The sequence below is a fragment of the Sprattus sprattus genome, assembly GCF_963457725.1.
Source record: "Sprattus sprattus genome assembly, chromosome: 12".
Taxonomy (NCBI): Eukaryota; Metazoa; Chordata; class Actinopteri; order Clupeiformes; family Clupeidae; genus Sprattus; species Sprattus sprattus.
In genome coordinates this window covers 22240796-22262953 of record NC_137910.1, presented here as the reverse complement: position 1 = coordinate 22262953, position 22158 = coordinate 22240796, and the positions used below count along the sequence as shown (strand labels likewise).

General features: G+C 43.7%; 2 protein-coding genes across 3 annotated transcripts in view; one reads left to right on the top strand and one right to left on the bottom strand.

Moving 5' to 3' along the window:
- tmem63ba (transmembrane protein 63Ba) overlaps window positions 1–20220 on the bottom strand; it is a 28640-nt gene extending 8420 nt beyond the window's left edge. The window contains exons 1-14 of one of the 2 annotated variants that reach the window (XM_080848988.1): window positions 20167–20220; window positions 11022–11234; window positions 10403–10482; window positions 6273–6363; window positions 5988–6025; window positions 5585–5727; window positions 5059–5110; window positions 4793–4901; window positions 4423–4493; window positions 3442–3522; window positions 3012–3135; window positions 1384–1517; window positions 1045–1182; window positions 618–771 (exon numbers count right to left, since the gene is read on the bottom strand). In XM_080848988.1, the coding sequence (XP_080705114.1) occupies window positions 618–771; window positions 1045–1182; window positions 1384–1517; window positions 3012–3135; window positions 3442–3522; window positions 4423–4493; window positions 4793–4901; window positions 5059–5110; window positions 5585–5727; window positions 5988–6025; window positions 6273–6363; window positions 10403–10482; window positions 11022–11219 (1413 nt within the window). In that variant the 5' untranslated portion in view covers window positions 11220–11234; window positions 20167–20220. Of the gene's footprint in view, window positions 1–617; window positions 772–1044; window positions 1183–1383; window positions 1518–3011; window positions 3136–3441; window positions 3523–4422; window positions 4494–4792; window positions 4902–5058; window positions 5111–5584; window positions 5728–5987; window positions 6026–6272; window positions 6364–10402; window positions 10483–11021; window positions 11235–20027 lie in introns of both variants that reach the window. The other variant, XM_080848987.1, reaches the window with a different exon arrangement.
- A 483-nt stretch (window positions 20221–20703) lies between these two features.
- mrpl14 (mitochondrial ribosomal protein L14) lies at window positions 20704–22095 on the top strand (the record flags this gene model as incomplete). The annotated part of the gene is made up of 3 exons (XM_080849048.1): window positions 20704–20761; window positions 21082–21157; window positions 21566–22095. The coding sequence occupies 3 exons, from the start codon at window positions 20704–20706 to the stop codon at window positions 21930–21932; spliced, it is 501 nt and encodes a 166-aa protein (XP_080705174.1). The 3' UTR covers window positions 21933–22095.
- Window positions 22096–22158: the final 63 nt, after the last annotated feature.

The window sequence follows — 22158 nt, the reverse complement described above, 5'->3', positions numbered from 1 at the left end:
ATTTCAGATTTAGTTTTTTTAAACCTTCATCTCTGTCTGTTAAACCTGTAGCATATCTCCCGCCATTCCTGACAATTATTTCAATGCTTTGCCCTGTTTAGAATGCTAAACTAAAAACTAACAGACAGAATTCCAGTTGGAAAAATATTCCCGAATATTGCTTTAAAAATGGAACCACACACACAAACTCACACATTAGGAACAGAGAGCCGTCAGTGAAACCGCCTCTTAAGTGTCTGTAAGTGCACTTACTAAAGGTGAGGGTGCTCCCATCCATCACATGTAAATGCAGCCATCTCAATGACCTCAAGCCCAAACTATGAACCTTTATACTTAGCTGATCTCTGGCCAGGCTTTTCGTTTCATGCATTAGCCCTCAGTCTAGGCAGAGTATCCCCTTTCTTCGCGTGGAGCCAGAGCACAGTATAATGGGAATATCTCACAGTGATTTTTACCATCACCATTCTCTGGAACGGCCTTCCTACCATTGTGATTTATCACCCCCCTGTATGCCAAGGCACCAGAGAAGGTACTAGAGGATGCTAAAGTAAACAAATAAATGAAATAAACAAATAAACTAAAGAAACAAATCATCCCGGCAACGTTGCAGCTCTTACGTTTAGGTACTCCACGGGCTTAGTAACGTTGAACTTGTCCATGGTGGAGATGATGATGGCAGGCGTGGTGAGAAAGAAGAGCAGGAGGAAGAGGAGGCAGTTGATGATGAGGCAGCGCACCCACCAGGTGAAGCCGCCAGTTGACAAGTGCTCCCTGTCAGAGGAAGAGATCGGACTGTTTCCAACAATGCATTGCAACGCATAGTTTAGAGCAGGAGTCTCAAACTCAAATTACTGAGAGACCCCTGGTTTAGAGTGTATTTTGTATGTATGACTGCTTCCGATAAACAAATGATCCACACCACTGATGCCTTTCTCTACAAACCGAACACCAAGGACACCAAACTGTTAGAATGCATAGGACATTGAACTGGCTGTGACATAATGACAACTGTGAGCAGGCCAAGAAAACCAGGCTGACACGCACCAGTACACGTTCTGGGGGTCAGGAGCGTAGGTGACGGTCCAGTTGTACGGGGTGAGGTTTGTGAACTGGGATGATTTGGGCTGACGCTGGCACCCGCAGCCGCCTTGGCACTGGCACGCGTTGAAGTCCTTCAGGATACTGATGGAGGGAGAACAACAGAAGAAGTTTGAAAAGAAAGGTAGCCATTTGGCTACATAAAGTGTATCTTTACTACCCTAAAAAACAGCACTCAGTATTAGCTGTGCTAGAAAGGTGAGTATTAGAATGTTAATGTGGGCAAGTGTTCTCTGAGAGAGTACATCCATCAGCAGCACAGCGACACTGGAGTTGGACACTCACACAGCGGTCATGGCTTCATTCTGGAAGGTGACGAAGGCCATGCCCAGTGGTTTGGTGTTGACCTTCTCCCTCTCCTTCTTGTATTCCTCCCGCAGCTTGCATTCCAGCTTAGTGTAGTAACCGATTGCCTCCTCCTGCCAGAGAGGATTAGCTATGATTCAGTGTTGCGCGCAGGTATTAAAATATGCACACACACACACACACACACACACACACACACAGACACACAGACACACAGACACACAAGGTCCCAGTAGCCATTCCTTAGTGTTCCCTGAAGGTAACTGGGTAGACAGTTTCCAAGAACAGCTACTGGATGATGTAGCACAGTGTGTCAACATAATAGCTCATTAGAAACAACCTCACTTGGTTTTCCAGATTGGCAAGGGCTGGATCCCGCAATGAAGCGTTTGATTTTAATCAAGTCCCATGGGGCCACTCACTTGCTGCTTCATCTGAAGCTTTTAAAGCAGCAGAAAAGAGTTTGGGCTAAATAACCAGTGAGCTAATTACCGAAAAGGCCTGCAGAAACCTTGCAAACACCACCAACAACAGTAAACTTGGCACCGACAAAAGCTTGCTAATATGCTAAGTGATGTCTTTTTAGCAATGTTGTGCTGTGAAATCTTGTCTTGGCATGTGTTTCTGGAGGTGGTCCGTCCCGGAACACATTACTACATAGTACACACCTGAGTGGCTAGTGGCAACAAAAGGTGTGTTTATCTGTCCTTCACATGATCATATGCTATAGAAATGAAGATGATACCAAAACAGTTTGCCTATAAAAGCAGTATGTCAATAAATGGTTAATTCCGGCATTCTGTTGCTTAAAAGCTGACATGTTGCACATATTACCTCCCTGACAATGTACCAGGTTCCCATTCACACAGACTACTGGCAGTCCTGCACTAGGGAGCCACAGTGACTGACAGCTCTGCCCTCTGAGAGGGGTGAGAGGAAACATGAGCAGACAGCTGTGTCTTCATGATTCAGTGCATATTTAGCAGCATGGAGAACAGAGGCCTGGATGTGGATTGTATTTTACAGTAGTTCATGAAAATGTACAATATGTATGTTTTTTAGTATGTGTTTTACATTTTAGGAAACACACACATACATCACTGTAGGGGTAAAAAACGTTATCGCACCAGGGATAATTTTATGGGGTCTGTGAATATCAAATCTGTGTGTGTCGGCGCGCATGTATGCTTGTGTATATATTTGGTGTGTATGTATGCCCTTGTACGTGTTTGGGGGGTGTGTGGGGGGGTGTGTGTGTGTGTGTGTGTGTGTGTGTGTGTGTGTGTGTGTGTGTGCATGCCCGTGTATGTGTTTGGGGTGTGTGAGAGTGTGTGTGTGTGTGTGTGTGTGTGTGTGCATGCCCGTGTATGTGTTTGGGGTGTGTGTGTGTGTGTGTGCATGCCCGTGTATGTGTTTGGGGTGTGTGTGTGTGTGTGTGTGTGTGCATGCCCCTGTATGTGTTTGGGGTGTGTGTGTGTGTGTGTGTGTGTGTGTGTGTGTGTGTGCATGCTTGTGTATGTTTTTGGTGTGCGCATGTATGCTCGTATATGTGTTTGGTTTGTGTGTGTGCACGTGTATGTGTAAAGGGTGGGGTGGGGGCACCACACCTGCTCACAGCCCTTGATGACACAGCAGCACAGGTGTCCACAGGGCTTGGGGTTGATCATGGTGGGGACCTGCTCTTTGGCCAGGAGGTCTGTGAAGAACTTCTTACTGCGCTCCGTCTTCTTCCTGCAGCCACACAGCAAATCCATCAGCTAGAACATTGGCCTCACAAGATGGACGCTTTTGGAATTTACTGGATTTACTGTTCTGTACTGCCCCTCAGCTGCTAGATGCCTACAGTGGATCTACAATAGCTCATCTTTCAATGTGTTAAAACAGGTGCGTCCATCACTCCGATATCAGGACAAATCATGTGAAACAAACCGCACACGCAAACAGTAACATTTCCACAAGCCAAAAAGGTTCTAGGGGCATAGTCTTCTCCACAAGGTAATTAACTGTTATAGGACAAATAGAATGTGTCGTTTTTACCTTTCAGAGTCCAGGTACATCAGTTTGGCCACATCGTAACAAATACGAGCCTCCAGCACGACACAGTTCTCATAAGCCTGCCTGTAGGGGAAAGAAATAAAGTGCTGCTTAAAAACTACTTAAGAAGGTGGAATTTGACCTCGGAATGCAAGACAAAGTGTAACACACTTGTGTTAAGTGTACTCTTTCCCTCTTCATTATCAAAGGTCTCCTCACTATGCTGACCAATATCTAAATGTGACCGTCTAGTCATTTTCACCCACTGACCTTGTCCCTGTCTGTGCTCTGCTTTGCTGTGCTGTGTTTGACCAGACCTGACGTCTTATGGTTTTACTTCTGTGTTTCACTCACCCGTCTTTCACATGACTGACTCTACCACACTGTGCCACACTGCATAAAGGTCTCGGCCTCTTGCCTACTTCTCTGTCTCTGCTGCCTAGTATCCCTGAGTAGTGGGGGGTCGACTAAGGGTGCCAGAACAGTCAAGGACTGCCGGAGACAAAAGTGCGTGTCGGGTCGGGAAATGAAATTACTCAAGACTACATTCACCGCTGGCAGCGGGGGTGGAGGGACCAAGTGAGGATCTGCGGAGTGTTCCGGAACACTCCGGCTAACCACATGACCCACATCACTCAGCTCATCTGGCTTCCATTAGGGACGATTAGGGCACATAAGCCTCCTCTTGTCTGACCAGAGCCAGGAGGACAGAAGAATTTAAGTTACATATAGATGTTTAAATAAATTGTCCAACGTGACTCTGGGAGGGGTCCCTTTGAATTAAGATGATGACTGATGGGATGTAAGACGTCACTTCCGCAGGGGAGCTGATGAAGTAGCCACACCCAGCTGGAGGATCACTAGAGTTTCTGACTGATTATGCCTTTGGAATAGTTTCATCAACTTCATTTACACTGTTTACAGGAGTGACCATCTGACAAGAAGGATAGTCCATGCTGCAGATGGGTTGGAAGTACTACTTACTCAAAGTGGTCCTTTATGGCCTTCTCCTCAGCATACTTTGAAATGCCGTTGATAAATAAAGTGCGTTTCACCTAGCATAGGGCAAAAAGACACCAAACACACACTTACAAACCAATAAATAAATAGACTGATTGATTCAAAGGTAGGCCGTCACATAAACTACTGCGGTTTTGAAAACTATTCTGTATAGCTGTAGCTAAACCTAGACAGGTGACAAAAGTATTCCTCAGAACAAGGTACTCAAATTGTTATTTGGCCCTTGATAGAACAATTGTCAAGTAGACACTCGGCCAAGTCAAACAATCAGTGCTAATAGTGACCACAAACAGGGCAAAGGTTTGTTGTGGCTCTGACTAATAAGCCCACTCACCAGGTCATCCTCTTTGTAGTGCATCTTGGAGGTGTGACGCCTCATGCTGTACACCGTCAGCAACAGGTACAGGAAAGCAAATGTAGTGTGCAGCCACAGCAGGTTATTTCTGTGGGGAGGAAGAATATTACCTCTCAGACCATAACAGGCAAGCACACACACACACTTGTTTGCTGTCTCTCTCTCTCTCTCTAAGGGGAGTCTCAAAATAAACCCGAAGGACAAAAAAAAAGAGAGTAAATACTAAAGCTTGAACAAACACTCACCCAGACTTCAGGTTGGCTATAGTGGTTCTTCCAAAGCTGTACGCATTACCATCTGTTGAAAGCAGAGCAACGCATGTTTGAGGGGAAATGTCAATATTGCACTCGCACATGCTCAAGCAGGCTGGAAGTAGGGCAAAGGGCACTAATTCACAAAGGAAATGAGGGGGCTGGATGCATGTGAGGCACACCGCACAGACAACAACTTCTCATCTACTCTTCTCCTTCTCGTGCCTCATTCCTGCCTGATTTGGTACTTCACTTCTTTTGACTAAACGGAAGCAGCACTTCCAACCATGCCTGGTCAGGCCTTCTGAATGTAGCAAACCTACTTTTACCAGACTTGCACAAGTTAGTAGCACATGGGTAAAACAATATAGGGATATCGGAACACAATCATTACTTCTGTTACAAACCAGAAAAAGAAAAAGCCTGTGCAAGCTTGTCCTACTCTCTTGCATATGAAAACTCTTGAGCAAATTACACTCTGCAGTGAAGCTGCATGTACGCTAAGCCTCCCCGCTCTTACCCATCAGGTCTCCTGAGAAGTTGACGGGCAGCACGATGCCAACGGAGAGCACCCCCACCACCACCAGCAGGCCGATGATATGGCGCTGGAAGGAGAGGTAGTGCACAGCGTCCTCACCACACTTCTCCCGGATCTCATCATCTCTGCAGAAAAAGGCACAGAACACAGAGCAAAGCCGTACATGCATCAATTTCCAACGCCAACAAGGGCCCATTAAACCACGAGAACAAGTGAACATTATCTAGTGTCAATTCATATTCTTGCCAGTATGGCATTGACATGTGCAACACACACAAACACAGAATCTGCATTCCCTGGCACACATTCTTATGATATGTAGATATGTATTGAAAATATGCGTAGTCAGTGGCTCTACAGAGGAGATCACTTGCAGGAAACTCACTTTATCCTGAAAATGGCTGTCAACCAGGAGCAGAAGCCCTGCAAGACAAAACACACAGCAGATTCACTCAAGATATTATAGTCAAGAAAGAGAAAATACTACTGCTTCATTTCTTAAACCATAATAAACACAATAAACTTTGTCACTCAACATGAAGAGAAAAGTCTACATTTAATAAACAGAATCCTTGTCTGGGTATGTGGCTGATTTTGGACTATCTTGCCACATCTCTCAATACTCATCACACACGCACGCACGCCTTAGGTTGACCCAGGAGGTGCTTACATTGTCTCTCTGGTCATAGTCCACAGAGCTGGAGATGGAGGTAAGACGTTCATAGCGGTCGGGCGTCTGCGACTGCATGGCTGAGGCCACACTACACAGGGGAGAAAGAGAGCCACAGTGTCAGAGCCACCTTCTCCTGGGTGACGACTTCTGCGTCACACTAAGGCCGAGCCCCACCTGGGGAGCTCAACACTGGCTGTGAATTAATCAGTGTGACCCCACACTCTGAAACGACCCCAGGAGGAAACGACTGGTCCGTCATGCACTTCAGCGGGACAATGAGAGAGCCGCCATCAGTGTGGGACGGGCAGACACCATGATGGCTGGTTGGTTGTATTATATCGTGTAAGCCTCTGTGGGGTCATTTCATGCAGTGTTTGTATCCTGACAAGACACAGACACATAGACATAATCACACACGCAATCATCACCGAGTGACAAGTGCGTGTGTGAATGTGTATGTGTGTGTGCTTGTGTGTATGCGCACAAGTTAGGAGATAGTGGAAGAGTTCTGTGTGAGAAGAAGAGTACCTTGCTGGCACCATAGAAGGTAAGGTCATGCAAACTACCACACACACCCTTTAGAAAATACACACAAACGTACCTTACATACACACGGTTTAGTAAAGATTAGACACAAACTGAAAGACTAGAAACCCACCACCAGTCAGAAGAGCTTAATAATCCTGCTCCAAATTGGGGTGACCCCTTACTCTGTGGTAGTCAACAGGAAATACTGACTACAATACCCATAATCCCCCTGGGAGTAGGGACCAACAGTGGAAGCATTTTCATTATTTGGGGCCGACTTGTTTGGTATGTCTAACATCAGGAAACACAACTTCCTCAGAAAGTTCAGGGAGGGTTCTAATACACATTGACTGAAAAAAGGGGGGTTACATGTGTTTTTTAGGAAACAAAGGGATGGTTCCTACTCAACCACAGGGCGAAGGCTACCTTTACCTTTCCCTGTATGCGTCCTGCCTCTGTGGGGCAAAGGGCACACTCAGACAAGCCGAGAAGCGCATGCTTTGTGAGAGAAGTGAACACACACTGATTAAAAAAATGCACACACAGATTGAAACAAGGCCCAGATGGTACTGGGTAGAGAGTGATCAGGTCAGCTAAAGACAAGGCCCTTCCACCGAGACACAAAGAGGGTGAAGAGGGGATGAGGAGATCTCAAACCATCTAGAAACAAGAAAGAGAGGGTTAATTTGAAAGGTAGAGCAGCAGGAGGAGGAGAAAGAGTGGGAGTGAAGAGTGGCGATGTGAGGGGAAAAAAAGAAAAGAAAAAAAAAGAACAAAAACAAAAACAAACATACTATTCCCGTTCATCCAGGCGCCGGTACCGTTGATCCTGTCTTCAGAGCCAAAAAAACAAGAGGGAGAGATTTGAACTTGGCTTAGAGGCTTTAAACCCCTGGTGTCATCACAGAAATAGACTCCAGTCTGCTCTTTCAGAAGACCCCTTGCTGCCTGTTACAACCCTGAACAGCAAGGGGGTATCGCTCACAACATCTTGACAAAGGCTTTTCGGCATGTGGGACTGCATGACCATAGAGTTACACAGAGTACAGAAAGCGCCCTTAGACAGGAAGACGCTTCATTTCCATTTAGCTGGGACTGTTCCAAAATGCGGATCTCACAGCTGGTCGAGTCTGGCTCGGGTTACCAGGACAGGACAGGACAGGACAGGACAGGACATCAACAACTTACTGGGTACACAAGGAGTTAAATATGGGTCATATATCATTGACAACTGAGGAAGGGATCTTTGAAAAGAGAGAGGTGAACAGAATATATGTATGTATCAGCTCTACTGTACAGAGTTACATGCCCTTAAAGGTGCAGTAAGGGATTGTAATCCAATACACTTTTTTCATCAAATTCAGTCTGCTAGCTGTCCATTCTGTGTGAGCTGAAAAAAGATCTGGTGTATGTACACAGTTCTGGCTCGGTATATGGGAAACAAACATGGTGGTGCAGACCGCATCGCACAACACTTCCCAGCCAATCAGAAACAGGGAGCATTCGTGCTCGTGCACAGGACAGCGGGAAGGGCAGGGGAAGGGGAGATGGGGGGGAGGGGCATTGGGAGTGAGTGCAGCGGGAACTCTGGCACATGCTAATATGTTGGACTCATTGACAAAAAGGAGATGGTCGAAAAACAGCCAAAGGAAAACAAAGTTGTATGAACAGACAAGGGCGAATCTGTGAGGCGTTTTCAACGATGGAAAACCTCAGAGTTGAGATGGATCAAATCCAATGCAGAGGTTGCTCGGTTTCTGCTTCACAGAATCAATAGCTCAGTATCGTTTTGTTCCATTTGCCAATGTTTGAGATGGCTAATCTCAACTGGCTAGCTAGAAAAGCTAGTTCCTGTCACACTTTTGGGTCAGGTAAAGTTAAATTACTTTCCCACAGACAATCAGCCTTCTTTGTAGTTTGCCAAGATATGCTGTTGTTGTTATGTTTGTCTCCAGTAACAGGATCACTGTCTGAAGTGGCTGTGCTGGTTCTAGGAAACAGTCTTGTCTTCTGCATTTTCACAACTGTAGCGACAGTTTGCAAACTCACACCCTAGGTAACGTTAGTTACACTACTTGCCACGTCGTTGTTTGCTCTCTATCATAGTATTTGTCCGTACAACTTCACAAAAGGTTTTATAGACAAAAACCGAAAAACATGACTTTGCTAGCACAGTCTGATTATTTGGATTGATGCATAATTCGCTCATTTTACCTGATACAAATTTACTGTAGCTTTGTAAAAACAATCTAAACAAACTCTTGCTAGTTTTAACTAAGTTGTGTTGGATACTGTGTTTGCAGGGTGCAAATTCAATTATGAGAAAGAGACATCCACTGCCATGCCATCTAGACCATCTCCATCTCCCGTGTCAAGAGTAGGCCCTCAGGCAGCAGACGCTCCGGAATCCCATCCTATTGGTCGGCTAGCCCAGTTGTTAGTGTCAGTGTGCGTATCCATGAATTTAGGGGGGCGGAGCTTCTGAAGGAGGAGTGTTTTGTATGGCTGTTGAGTTCACATGTAAATCATTTTCCAGTATCTCTTACCATACCTTTAAGTCTCAACACCAACTAGCTCCATCAATCTCATATCCCTTTGTCATGGTGATGTGGCAATGTCACATGAGTACAGGAGAAGTGTGTGTGTGTGTGTGTGTGTTGTGGTTTGTCTGAGACTGAGTCATTTTCTGTGATCTTAAGGAGTAAGGAAGTGGGATTCAAAAAAAGCCTATCTGCCACCATGCTGACCACGCACACTAGCACACGATGTGGGCCACATGACAAGGAACCTCTTCCGTAGTCTAGACTGAACTGAAAAACCACTGCGTTCTGCGATTTATTACTAGATGCCACCGCCTGCTTGAGTTCATATTATCAGTACTTTTAATCAGCTTTCTCTTCCGATTGTGGAGCAGAATTAGCTGAGTCCTTCAGGTCTCTGTGGTGGGGCTCTCAGCTGAACAAATCTGGGGTGGGGTGAGCAAGAATGCTCTCGCCCTAAGCAAACAAATTCCAGAGCACACCGGTTCACGGCGGCCACGCTCTCCCGTTGCGGCGCCCCGAAAGCCTACACTCTGTTTGGGGTTTTGGGTGTTAAGAGTGGGTTTCTTTCTCCCTCAATCACCACACTTTGTCTGCCGTGGAAGAAACAGCCTCTGGAGTATGAGATGCTCAGTGGTATGGTCAGGATTGAGAGCTGATGAAGCACTCTAGCAGTCTAGGACATTGGCACATAGAGACACCCACGAGGACCTCATAAAGGCATGAGGAGTTATCAGCCTCAATCGCCAGTCAGATATACAAGATGGATGGGAGGCATGGATGAGATATGACATTTCATAGAGATGAGACTCTTCATGGGCCTTAGTTTGTGCGGTGTGGCTCGCAGCCTTTATTTGTGTGTGTGTGTGTGTGTGATGATGCAATGTGTATGTATATATATATATATAAAAAATAAAAAAAACAGGTCATAGAGGCAAATGACAACCCCCACACATATCCAATCAATTGCACCGTTCATGTGGAATGTGCAGGTCACACCTGGGAGGGAAAGGTGTGTGGCAGGACTGACTGCCACAGACGTGCTGCATCCTCGCTTACCTGTCTGCGTCTGTGACCAGAGCCAGCCGACCATAGTCCCATGCCAGCTTCCTCAAGATGGAGAACACAAAGAGCAGCACCTGGAGACGGAAAAATATACATGCATATGTATGGACGTATACACACACACACATATCTTCTACCATATGCAAGAGTGTATTTTGTAGCCGCTGCCTTTCAACATGGGTGCTTTAGCCATAGCTTCAATAAAACTCCAGTAATGGAGTGAACTAATGTATTAACATATTTAGATAATTTCAAAGCATTATGAAGCAAAGTCCATTTAAAAAAACTTGCCCTTGTCCTATACCCTCCCTCCAAGTTGCTTATAAAAATGTACATTGTGGGGGTGGGAGATCAGCTCTAATTCGAAGATTTATTTGTCCAGCCTCCCTTGTAATCTCATACAGATCCTGATGATTGTTCTCAAAATTCACCAAACTGGACCATGAATGTTCAAAATGTAAGTGCTTACCCACATTATAAGGTGTTATCAAATATGCAGTGTGTGTGTGTGTGTGTGTGTGTGTGTGTGTGTGTGTGCCTAGTGTGTGTGTGTGTGTGTGTGTGCGGTGTGTGTGTGTTGTATGTGTATGTGTATGTGTATGTGTATACGCACCAGGAAGCACATGAAGTCGAGGGCGAGGACAGTGGGCACGCCTCCGAAGGGCAAGCCCTGCAGCACGGTGCTGCGGATGCGGGCCGAGAAGCACCAGGTCTTGTTGTCATTAGTGCTGGGGTCAACATCTTCTACCTTGGCCTCCGCCAGGCCCCAGTCCCACAGACCCAACAGCCCCAACAGCACAGGCAGCAGCATGCTCACTGCCGCATCCTGCACATGGCACAAGGGAGGGGGAGACAGGTTTAGCACATTTTAACCTAGCATGAGTTTAGCACACTTTAACTTAGCACGAGTTTATTTTAGGATACTTTTACATACCACAGGTTTAGCACACTTTTACATAGTTTAGCACACTTTAAAATTGAATGTGTAAAGGCAGAAGGATTTATGTACTGTAAATGATTTAAGTCAACATGCTAGGGGATTCGAGGCAATAACGGGTTGCATGAGCTCTCTGTGGTGTCGCAATACTACATCAACCCAAAGACTCCGTTTGACACTCTTTTCAAAAACATCCTTAGGCTAACTGAAAAGACTTTGTTGGTTATACTAGGTCAGGCTAGGCATTTTTATTTGTCTCAGGTTTTAATGGGTTTGTTTACATTTGCATACAATGCACAAGAATATTATAACATATTATAACACTGTTCATGTCATCATGGCATCACCGTTAATACCGTTAGATTTATGTTCTTTTTTGACACTACATGCTGCCCTACAAATCTCAGACCCAGGCAACAGACATCAGACGGACAGGCATAGCAAACACACCATAAAACACTAACGCAAAAATAAATAACATATTTAGAATGAGCTAAACTGTGAGGCCAAGACAGACGTTTTTAAAGAAGAGTATCTGTTCAGCACCACAAAATTCCATCACTCCAAGAGCTGCACTCCTCACCTTAAGTCTAGGCTAGTATCACCATCTTAAAGGCTGTACAGATTGGTGAGAACAGTCCCTTAAACCTTTGATTTTATTCTGAAGGATATGAGAACACAAAACTGAACCCTTCAATGAGCTCCGCATCCCGATTTGCAGATCTGCCCGTAAGTGAGCAGTTGCATGTGTGTCTGATCAGATGTACATATAGAAGAGAAAGGTGGAAGTCAGAAAGAGATACATAGTTAAGTAGGAATACTCGCACTAACTGTGTGATGGCATCTGAGACACGTAGTAATCCAGTAATCCGTATCACACACTATTCAAACCGGCTATAGGGACTCACTCCGAGGCTCTCGTTCCTTTCACAAAGGGCTTGTTGACAGGACACAAAATAGCTAGCATCCCACAGACATTGCAGAGCTAATTGAGTTAGGCTAACCGCATAGCACTTGGCCGCATGGCTTCTCCATTATGCACTACCTCCACGTAGGGGCTGCCCGGTTCTCCAGGTCTCTGAGACACACTGCTGCTGTAGCCTGGCTCCCAGCCCTCCCAGATTTATCCTAAAGGCAGCATCTGTGCTGGGTCACGTGGCTGCCAGTAATTCATTTAGACTCCAGGAGGCCTCACTGAACCGCGAATGGATCCATACAACTCAGCATCGTAATACAGATAGTAGTATAGGTTTCTATTTCACCTTTGCTCTCCTGTGTGGGGAATCTCAGGATCATACCAAATGCATAACAATATAGGTAAGCCTTAATTTATTTCAATATTGTCCAAACAGGCAGGTGTAATAGTGAAACACTGGCAACCATTCAAAGTACACAGAGCACAAACATACTAATCAATTGGCCTCATAGAGCAATGCTTTTCCAAGAGCCTGGAAAATATATGTCACCATGTTGCATAACTTCTATTGTTATTCAAATAGATCAGTCAATTTGTTTATCTAACAATGGGGGATGGGGGGGGGGCATGACTACCGGTGTCATGTTGAATATGAGTATGAGTATATGAGTATATGTTAATGTATAATGTTCCAGGATGTGAGAGAGACAATTTTGTAAAAACAAACAGCCCTACAGTCTGCGCTCAAGCTCAAGCACAGCGAGGGAACGCTTTAGCTTCGTGTCACCGCGTCCCTTCAGGAGCCGGACAGGAAAGACTGGTTCTGGAAAGCATAAGCCCAGAGGAAGAAGGCTGGGGAGGAGCAACACAGCCAGACTGACAGTGAATGACAGTGAAGACAGGCAGGAAGAAAACGACAGAGAAAGAATGGCGAAGGGAGAGAGTCTGAGATAACCAGACAGAAACAAAGACATGGAGGGGGAGAACATTCTGCAGTCTCGGCCACTAAAGAGAACTTTATCAACACAAAGACAAACATCGCTCTTATTCGGACAATGGGTGTGAGTGTGGGTGTGCGCACTCAATCCTCAGTCACCAACCCTTACACAGACCAGCTTGGCAGAGTACAAGAGAGACATTCCAACTGTCCAGAAATGATCACAGCCTATGTCCTCTCCAGGACCTCTTGCCATAATCTGGTAAAATAACTGGTGACAAAAAGAAATGACACCCTCAGAATAATTATACGACAGCTTGTGTTCACTTTTGACAAAAACATATTCGCTAAGGCAATCCAGGAGCAGCATAAGCCACCATCTTCAGAATCTCTTCAGAGCAGCACAGTGGGCTGGTGGAGAACGGCCTCCCAGCGACAAACCTCCTTTCTCCCCTCCTTGCACTGACATCACTCACAGGGGACACAGAACAATAGACAAACGAAGTTCAGTCAGTTCAGACGGGCCTGCTCTGGCCCGCTGCAGATGCCACCCATTCTCTACACTGGCATACTGTAGATTGGATGGCAAGTGCAGATGCCACCCATTCTCTACACTGGCATACTGAAGATTGGATGGCTACAGCAGCTACCACTTATGGTAGATAGATTTGAATCTCTTTCAAGTATTAAGACATTATAAAAGACCTAGGCCAATACTAAATTACCTATGTACATGAAGTGTGCCATATAAATCAATCTGCCTTGGTTATAGTAAATCAACTTGTCATTGAGAGAGAGCCAAACCTAATGGTCAGGAGTGATCAAATCACTGCATTTAATCTCAGCTTTCGCCAACACACTCCAGTCAAAGTCACCGCACAGCTGTTATAGTGGTAGTGGTTCACCAAGGAGTAGACTCAGACACTCACAGGGAAACAGCCAGGTGCCACCTCACCTTCCACTGCTGTTGCCATGGGTGACTGTCTCCACATACAAACAAACAGAGCAGGATAGGGGCAGCGAGGTGGACCGGCTCACATGTCCCGTCATTACTTTAACTTTGTTTAGCGGACCTGAAGGTCTGTAGACAACCTACAGCTTAGTGATGGTGGCTGAGCACAGCTAGGTCTTCAAGGACTTATTCACACACGCACACAAAAAACAGCCAGTTGGAAGCAGCTGTAGATCTATCTAACTGTAGTTGTAGATCTTTCTGGCTGCAGTTGTAGATCTATCTGGCTGCAGTTGTAGATCTATCTGGCTGCAGTTGTAGATCTATCTGGCTGCAGTTGTAGATCTATCTGGCTGTAGTTGTAGATCTATCTGGCTGCAGCTGTAGATCTATCTGGCTGTAGTTGTAGATCTATCTGGCTGTAGTTGTAGATCTATCTAGCTGCAGTTGTAGATCTATCTGGCTGGCCAGCTGTTTGAGTGAACAGCAGTTCTGATAGTGAAACTGATCTGGGAACAGGCGGCTAGGCTTGTGGGGCAGCTGAGCTGCCTCCACACAACAGGTTTAAGACAGCAAAGCAGAGATCGGGAACAGCTGACACAGTAAGAGACAGACTCAGGAGTCAGCAGAAAACGGCAATGATTGAAAAAATAAAAAACCGTTCCAGAAAGGCAATTACCTTTTAACAATTAATCAACTCCTCTCCTCACCATTGCTGGCACAACAACACAGTACCGGCCCAGCCCTATAACAACATCACATACGATTTACCACTGCTAGAAATGCAACCGCTCAGAAATGTCAAGGTGAATGTAAGTGTGACTTCCAGCGACTAGGGGAGAAAATAAAACACAAAAAAACACAAGCTAGGTACGCCGTCACTGTCAAAAGTGAATTGAGCATGCCACCTTGAAGAGCTTCCCTTTAGGGTTAAGATCACATCCCGTCTCTGTGGGCTCGAACCGGTTCAGTTACCCAGCCATGTTCTTCTGTGCAAGAGTTTTTTTCTGCTCTGTTGATTGCTCCGTTCTATAATGATGGCTTTCATTAACTGTAAATTCAGGCTGTCACGCAGTCACGTCGAGAAACACTGGTACACAGGCAGCTAGGCAGTTATAAACTACCCCCCCCCCCCCCCCCCCCCCTCAGGGTTCAGAGGGCCTGTGACTTAAGTGGCTCAACCAGCTCCTGCACATCTGGCTATCTCCCCTGAGCTATGGTCCAAACATGATTATGTAAACACCAAATGCAATTATGAAGTCATCTGATCTTGCTATCAGCACGGGCAACACACTGAAAGTGATTCTGATAGTCCTGGTTATTTAACTGCTGTGATTGCTCGGACACATCGGTAGTGTCCGGCGTGTGGTATCACAGCTACCTTTCCCTCTGAATTGGGCAGAAGAACGCAGTGTTCTAATAAACTAATAAGATCTTTAAACACATCAGGTTTTCCAGAAAGACCTTGAGAACTTGAGAAACAAGAACTTGAGAAAGCTCCACGTGTCCTCTATGACCACTGCCATCTTCAACTGACAGGTACCTTCTGGCAACATGAAAATCGAACACTTAACATCTAACATCTTGAATAAACGGTCATCTGTCAGCCATAGTTGTCCACATGGGAGATAAATACATTCTTAAGATAAGATAGAGCACGTTGTTCTGATAATCTTCAGCAAGGTGAATGCAAGTCATTAGCCTCAGGAACAAGGGCTCCTGTCAATCATTAACCACAATACACATCACATCTGCTTCATGGAGCTGCAAGCTTTACTGACACATGCATCTGTGATGTTGCAGGGCTGCCCTCAAGATCAATCCATTTGCTGGAACCGAGAAGATAACTCCTGACACCAGGGCAGAGGGTACCTGAGGCCAAAGTCATTTCGCAGGGATAGGCAGAAGAGTAAGAAACTGCATATAATATTTAGTTTATTTCACTCGAGGCGTATGATGTTGTGAGAAGAGAGAAAAAAAGGACACACAGTTCAATATGATTTAAGGTCCTCTATATTTGGTGGATGTTTTGAAATGTTTTAAAACACTTTTGAAGTCCAAACTGTAAAAATAAATAAATAATATATAATCAATGTCAATCAATAAGGCTTAAGAAAAACAAATGAAATCAATAAGGTCAATCAGTCCAACCTCAAGCAGCAGCCAAACCAACTCTCAAGTGATGGGAAGAGAAGCACCAGTGAGCCCTTATGAGTTACCTAGCAATTGAGGCAACAGAGGCCTCTGTGTATAGGGTGACACGCTTACTGAGAAAAACAAAACGAAACACCGGAACACAAGTTGGGAAAGAAGATGAAGATGATCAGTGTAAATGAGTCATGATGACATGAGATTGTTGCTGCCAGACATCAATCTGAAACGTAAGGTAGGCATCTCAAGTGCCCACTCATTCTGAGACACAATTCCCAAACACCACACATCCAAATGTGCTTAGTCATTGTGCCCGAAAGGCACTGTGCCACTTTGTAAACAAACTCTGGGAGACGATCAGGTGCACTGGCTGAGCAACAGTTAGTTACGATGTCCTGGTCCCCAAATTAAGACCACATCTATTCTTAGCAAGACTTTTATTTTTTCTACGTTGACAGTGTCAAGCCATCGTCATATTGACAAGCATAAATAGAGGATTTGCTATGGACCTGCTGAGGGCAGGCAGGACACTGAGGGCCAGCCAGGACAGGAGGTGGGGACCTGATGGATTAAGGGCAGTGACTGGCTCCTGTGTGAACGCATCAGTGGGGACGGGCATTACTGCTATGTAATACTACACTACTGACCAAGCCTGCTTGTCAGTGTCCACTTTATGCCTGTGGATGAAAGTGTACTGCATGAATATTTTACTATGTTCAAGAACAGGCCACTCTAAATTAAGCATGTCAGAAACCCATACCCTCAAGAACATGGAACAAGTGTCTCAATTATATCCAACATCTTACATGAGCATAGGGCTGAAACGATTACTCGAGTTACTCGAGTAACTCGATTACAAAAAATGTTCGAGGCAAACGAGGCTTCGTTTAATTAATATTATTTACGATGGCGCGATGGCGGAGAATCAAGAAACCAGCCGTAAAATGCCTTTCCACATTATAACTGTATGAAAGACATTTATAGCGTTGCTAGGCAACATCACTATGCTGTAGTGACAAGTTTAGTACATTGCCAATTCAGTGGCAGAGTAGTTGACCATAGTGCTCATCATTGTTTGACATGTATGTGAGGCATTGTGTGCATGAAAGTAAGGGTTTTCATAAAGTTACTACTGTGATAATCGTGCATTTGGGCTTCATGCGAGTACACATTGCTATTAAGACATGCTAAGCGGAGATTTAGTTATGATTCTAATGTTAAGTCGACGTTATAAGGATGGGTTCATCCTGTTCAGATTTCGACTGGATGAGATATGAATGAGATCCATGTTGCCTAGTGTAATATCCACTTTTATATGTATTTAGTTATATTAGTTGTGTAATTGTTATTGTGAAGCAATAACTCCTGTTAAAGTGATGCAGTGCAGTGCAGTGCTGATTAGTCCGTATTCTTATTGCAGACAACACACACACTGTATTGTACGATCACATGCATCGTCATGTAATGGAAATTGATGAATGCACATTAAAGTGAGATAAAGAAGACTGCTTTTGGTATCGTGGGTGTTTTAACAGACTAGAACCAACAAAAACATTAACAGGTCACCATGCTGAGCCTCTACAATGTAACGTAAAAGTTGACGCTAGCTAGAGGATGTATGATTGCTAACTAATATAGACACTAGCGCTAGTTTGAACGTACACTACTTGTGATTATTTTTAGCCTATGTTATTAGTTGATAGTGATGACTAGGCATCATGTTAGGTAGCAAGTAAGCAAACAATTCTCCAAGATCTCATGTCATGCACTCTTCATTTCTCCCTATCGCAAGTGTGTTCACACACATACACACAGCTGTTGAGCTTTGAACCTGGTTGCAGGACGCACTATTGGTATTGTTGTTTAAAAACACAAAAGTAATTTTGATCCGATTACTCGATTAATCGATGGAATACTCTGTAGAATACTCCATTCCAAAAATATTCGATAGTTGCAGCCCTACATGAGCACAATATTTCCAAATACTTTAAATTAATTGTAATTTATTACATAATACTCTTACCTATTTTACGTTTTTCCTTGACAGGCACACTTCTGAATGAACAACGCTGTCAGGTTTAAGTTTCTGGTTAAGTACTTTCATGTTGTAAACATAGGGATATGGAAAACGATTGTGTGACCCATCATTAGCAGTAGTGGAGAGTTCACCATGATTATTTTCATGAGGCTCTCGACCGAGACAAAAGGATTGACACTAATCTGCAGATTATCATGCTATAACTCCCTGACCATCAGGACACCAGTCTGTATATCTAACTGTAAAACAAATCGTAATAATTATTACTATAAATAACAGAACATTTTTGAGAGAGTAGCAGGACAGTTGTGAATAATAAACGTTATTCTATATCATATTCGGCCTAAAACGATTTACTTCACGGCGAATAACTGCACGGATGGGACCACATAACCTCTAATATCACTGGTATTAGTTCAACATCTACCATTGTATGTATGTAGCTGTACCATCTAGGGGAGACGTATGTCCAAACGTTAGATGGCCCGGACCACGCAGGATGCCTAGGGCAGAATTCACCACTCCCACAGATGATAATGCAATCGGCTAACAGTTAAGAAAAAAAAAAACCGCTTAGCAAACATAATGGCAAGACTACAATGTCAGCTAACTCTACAATCAATCAACTTACTATTGCTGTAATCTAAATCTATAGTATATTATTTTTTTATAATGATAGATTGTACTTGAATCCATGGTGTAATATTAATGTTACTGTGCGAGATGGCTGAGTTTGTGATGCATTTCAAGCCAGCACCGACGGTTGCTAGTTCGCCAGTTAATTTGGACAGTAACGTTCAGCGTTAGCTGAACTAGATAAACCTTCAAATTAACGTTACCGTTTATCGCGTACTCAAGCATGCCAGATTTGACCATTGCAAATTACAGACCATTGCCGTTAGCTAGCCAGCTGTGTTCGATTAGCTAACCTTACAGCTAATCTTCAACAAATCGAAATTAATTCGGTAGAAGCCACCAAAAACCAAAAATCGATATAAATTAGATTAAAGAGACCAAGTGCAACAGTGACATTACAAACATATAGGTTAATGTTAACAATATATATTGCTGTATTTAAGCTGTCTGTTTAGCCTAGAAATTTGACAAACCGGTTAGCTTGTTATAATCACATATCACCAGTTAGCTGCACTTATCATAGATACGCACGAACTTCCCATTTATGCAGTGTTTTTTCCTGTTACATTACCTAACAACAACGGTAGCAACCAGGTTATGTACTGACTGGGACATATACAAAAAAAATGACAATTATTATAAGCTAACGTTAGTAGACTTAGCAGCAACTGCTGTACCATGACAGGTGGCTAAATAAATATGAGCTAGCTTGCTGGTTCACATTCTGATTCCCAGGGCAATCCCGCGAGCTAGGCAGCTGGTTTCCTAACGTTAGCCGTAGCATTAGCCAATAATTCTGACTCATCAAATACAATCAAAGACCAGCAGTGGTTCCATTGATCTATCGATCAAATTAAAGAGAATGTCACAAATGAAGCTTCGCTGAAATGACTTGTTTGGGATGGTTGACCAGAATGACAAATAACGTCGGCTATCGCTAGCTAAGCAGCTAACTAGCCTCCCAGCTACTTTTTAATAGAACCAAGGCAGCTGAAAACCAACCGCATAGAATGGTTTCACACAATTACAACGCTTTAACGTACATACATTACCTGGCGGAGAAATGTAAGCCAAATGATTTTTCAATCCTGTCCACTGTGTATATATAGTGATAGTTTTTGCCAAAGGTGTTTCCTAAACTGAACACAATAAACCCGCTCCACATTAGTCCATGAGAGACTTGTCCATTACCTCTCTGCTTATCGCCCGCTGTCAATCCAACAACACCAACTGCCTTGTGCAGCAGCAGGATTTTGACCATGAGATGAACTAACGTCAGTTCTCATACATTGAATGTCCCGGAAGTTAGCTGCCCTCTTGTGGCTACAATGGGGATTTCAGGAATTTTAGTGCAGAATAAAAATATCTATGAGAATGCCCTCTAAGCATTTGGCTGTCAAAAGGCTTTAATCATCAATACATAATTGAGGGACTGCTAGAAAATGCAGATGATAAAATTGATTCATTCCCTGTGAACTTACTTGACTTAAATTCTAACCCGACCCCTGTTTTTTTTTTATTTTTACATTGTTTGGGACGTCATTGTCACTCTATGCTTTTAGTATGTGTGTCTGTGAATAAACTGACAACTACAACTTCCGCTCAATTTGTTGATATAAGCATAGACAGTAAATGAAAGATTTATGCAGAGAATTTCTCTGATATAAGGATAAGTAATATATATATATAGGCCTATATATATACACACACACACACACACCCTGGTGAATGTCGCTTAGTTATGACGTCAATCTGACATTGGCAAAGTATGAAGCGCTGAAACAAGGTAAATGTTACTGTGGCTTTCATACGTTTCTAAAACATTCAAATCAACCAACTCGTTTTCAACTATTTGTCTCTTACGTTGACTATAGTTTAAAATATAGGAAAGATGTGTATAACCTTTCTGCGTTGTTGCCGTTATGTTTATCCAACGATACCAAAGAAGCTCACAGTTTATCCTCCGGTAGCTACCTAGCTAGGAGTCTAGCAAGATATTTTACTTAAACATAAATGACGAGTCAGTGAACTGTTTATACGGCCGATGTAGGCTACACTGCTATTCTGCAATTGTGAAATCTTGTTTCTTTTTCCTCTCTATCATAGGTGCAATGGCATTATTAAGATCGATTGGAGGGGTGCTTACCGAGTTGGTATCAGGAGCTCAGTACAGAGCTTTTAGGTAAGTTAACGCATACATATTAAACAAGTTGTCGATTATTGAAAAATATATAATAATTACCAGAGGATCATGCCGACCATCTTTTAGGATTTAAACATGTTTACACACATTGTTTAGTAGATTACATAGAAGTATCAATTTGTCCTGGAAGAACTTTCAGTCATGTTTGATGGTTATCAAATACCAAGGCGCCCTATCCAGTAAGGCATTATTCATGTGGGGAATTGGATGCGTTAAAATCTTTTGAGTTGTATATTAAATGATATTCAAGACCGTAATAATAAACAATTGTAGGTATTTAGCTGCCTAATGTGTGCAAATCTCTCGGAGTGAGGAGAAGGCTGTTGCATGTAACACCGTTTTTGTTTTTCATTGTGTTGTGTTATTGTTTTCTTTTTTTCTGTGCAGTGTGTCAACAGCTGCCGCAGCTATTCAGAAAATGACCCGGGTCAGAGTTGTTGATAACAGCCCTCTGGGAACTACCCCATACCATCGGCCACCTAGAGTGATCCATGTATACACCAAGAACGGGATTGGCAAAGTTGGTGACAGAGTCTTGCTGGCCATCAAAGGCCAGAAGAAGAAAGCCCTCATTGTGGGGCATAAGATGCCTGGATCAAGAATGGCTCCTCGATTTGACTCCAACAATGTAGTCTTGATAGAGGACAATGGAAACCCCACGGGTACAAGAATCAAAGTGCCCATCCCTACACATTTACGGAAGCAGGAAGGAGAGTATTCTAAATTATTAGCTATTGCACAGAGGTTTGTGTAGCAAGCTGGACTGTGTTGAGAGGATAGTTGGCATAGCTGAGTATTTGTGTAGTCAGATTTAAACCCTCCTCTAATGATGAATTCAAACCCAAATTAATGTGCAAATGTAATAGGGTTACCTGCTGCTTGATGTTAAATAAATGATTTACTTTTTACTTTCACAAGACTGAAACTCATAATGGAATTTTAAAGCTGTTTTGTGTTCTATTTCATATGAAACATGTTAT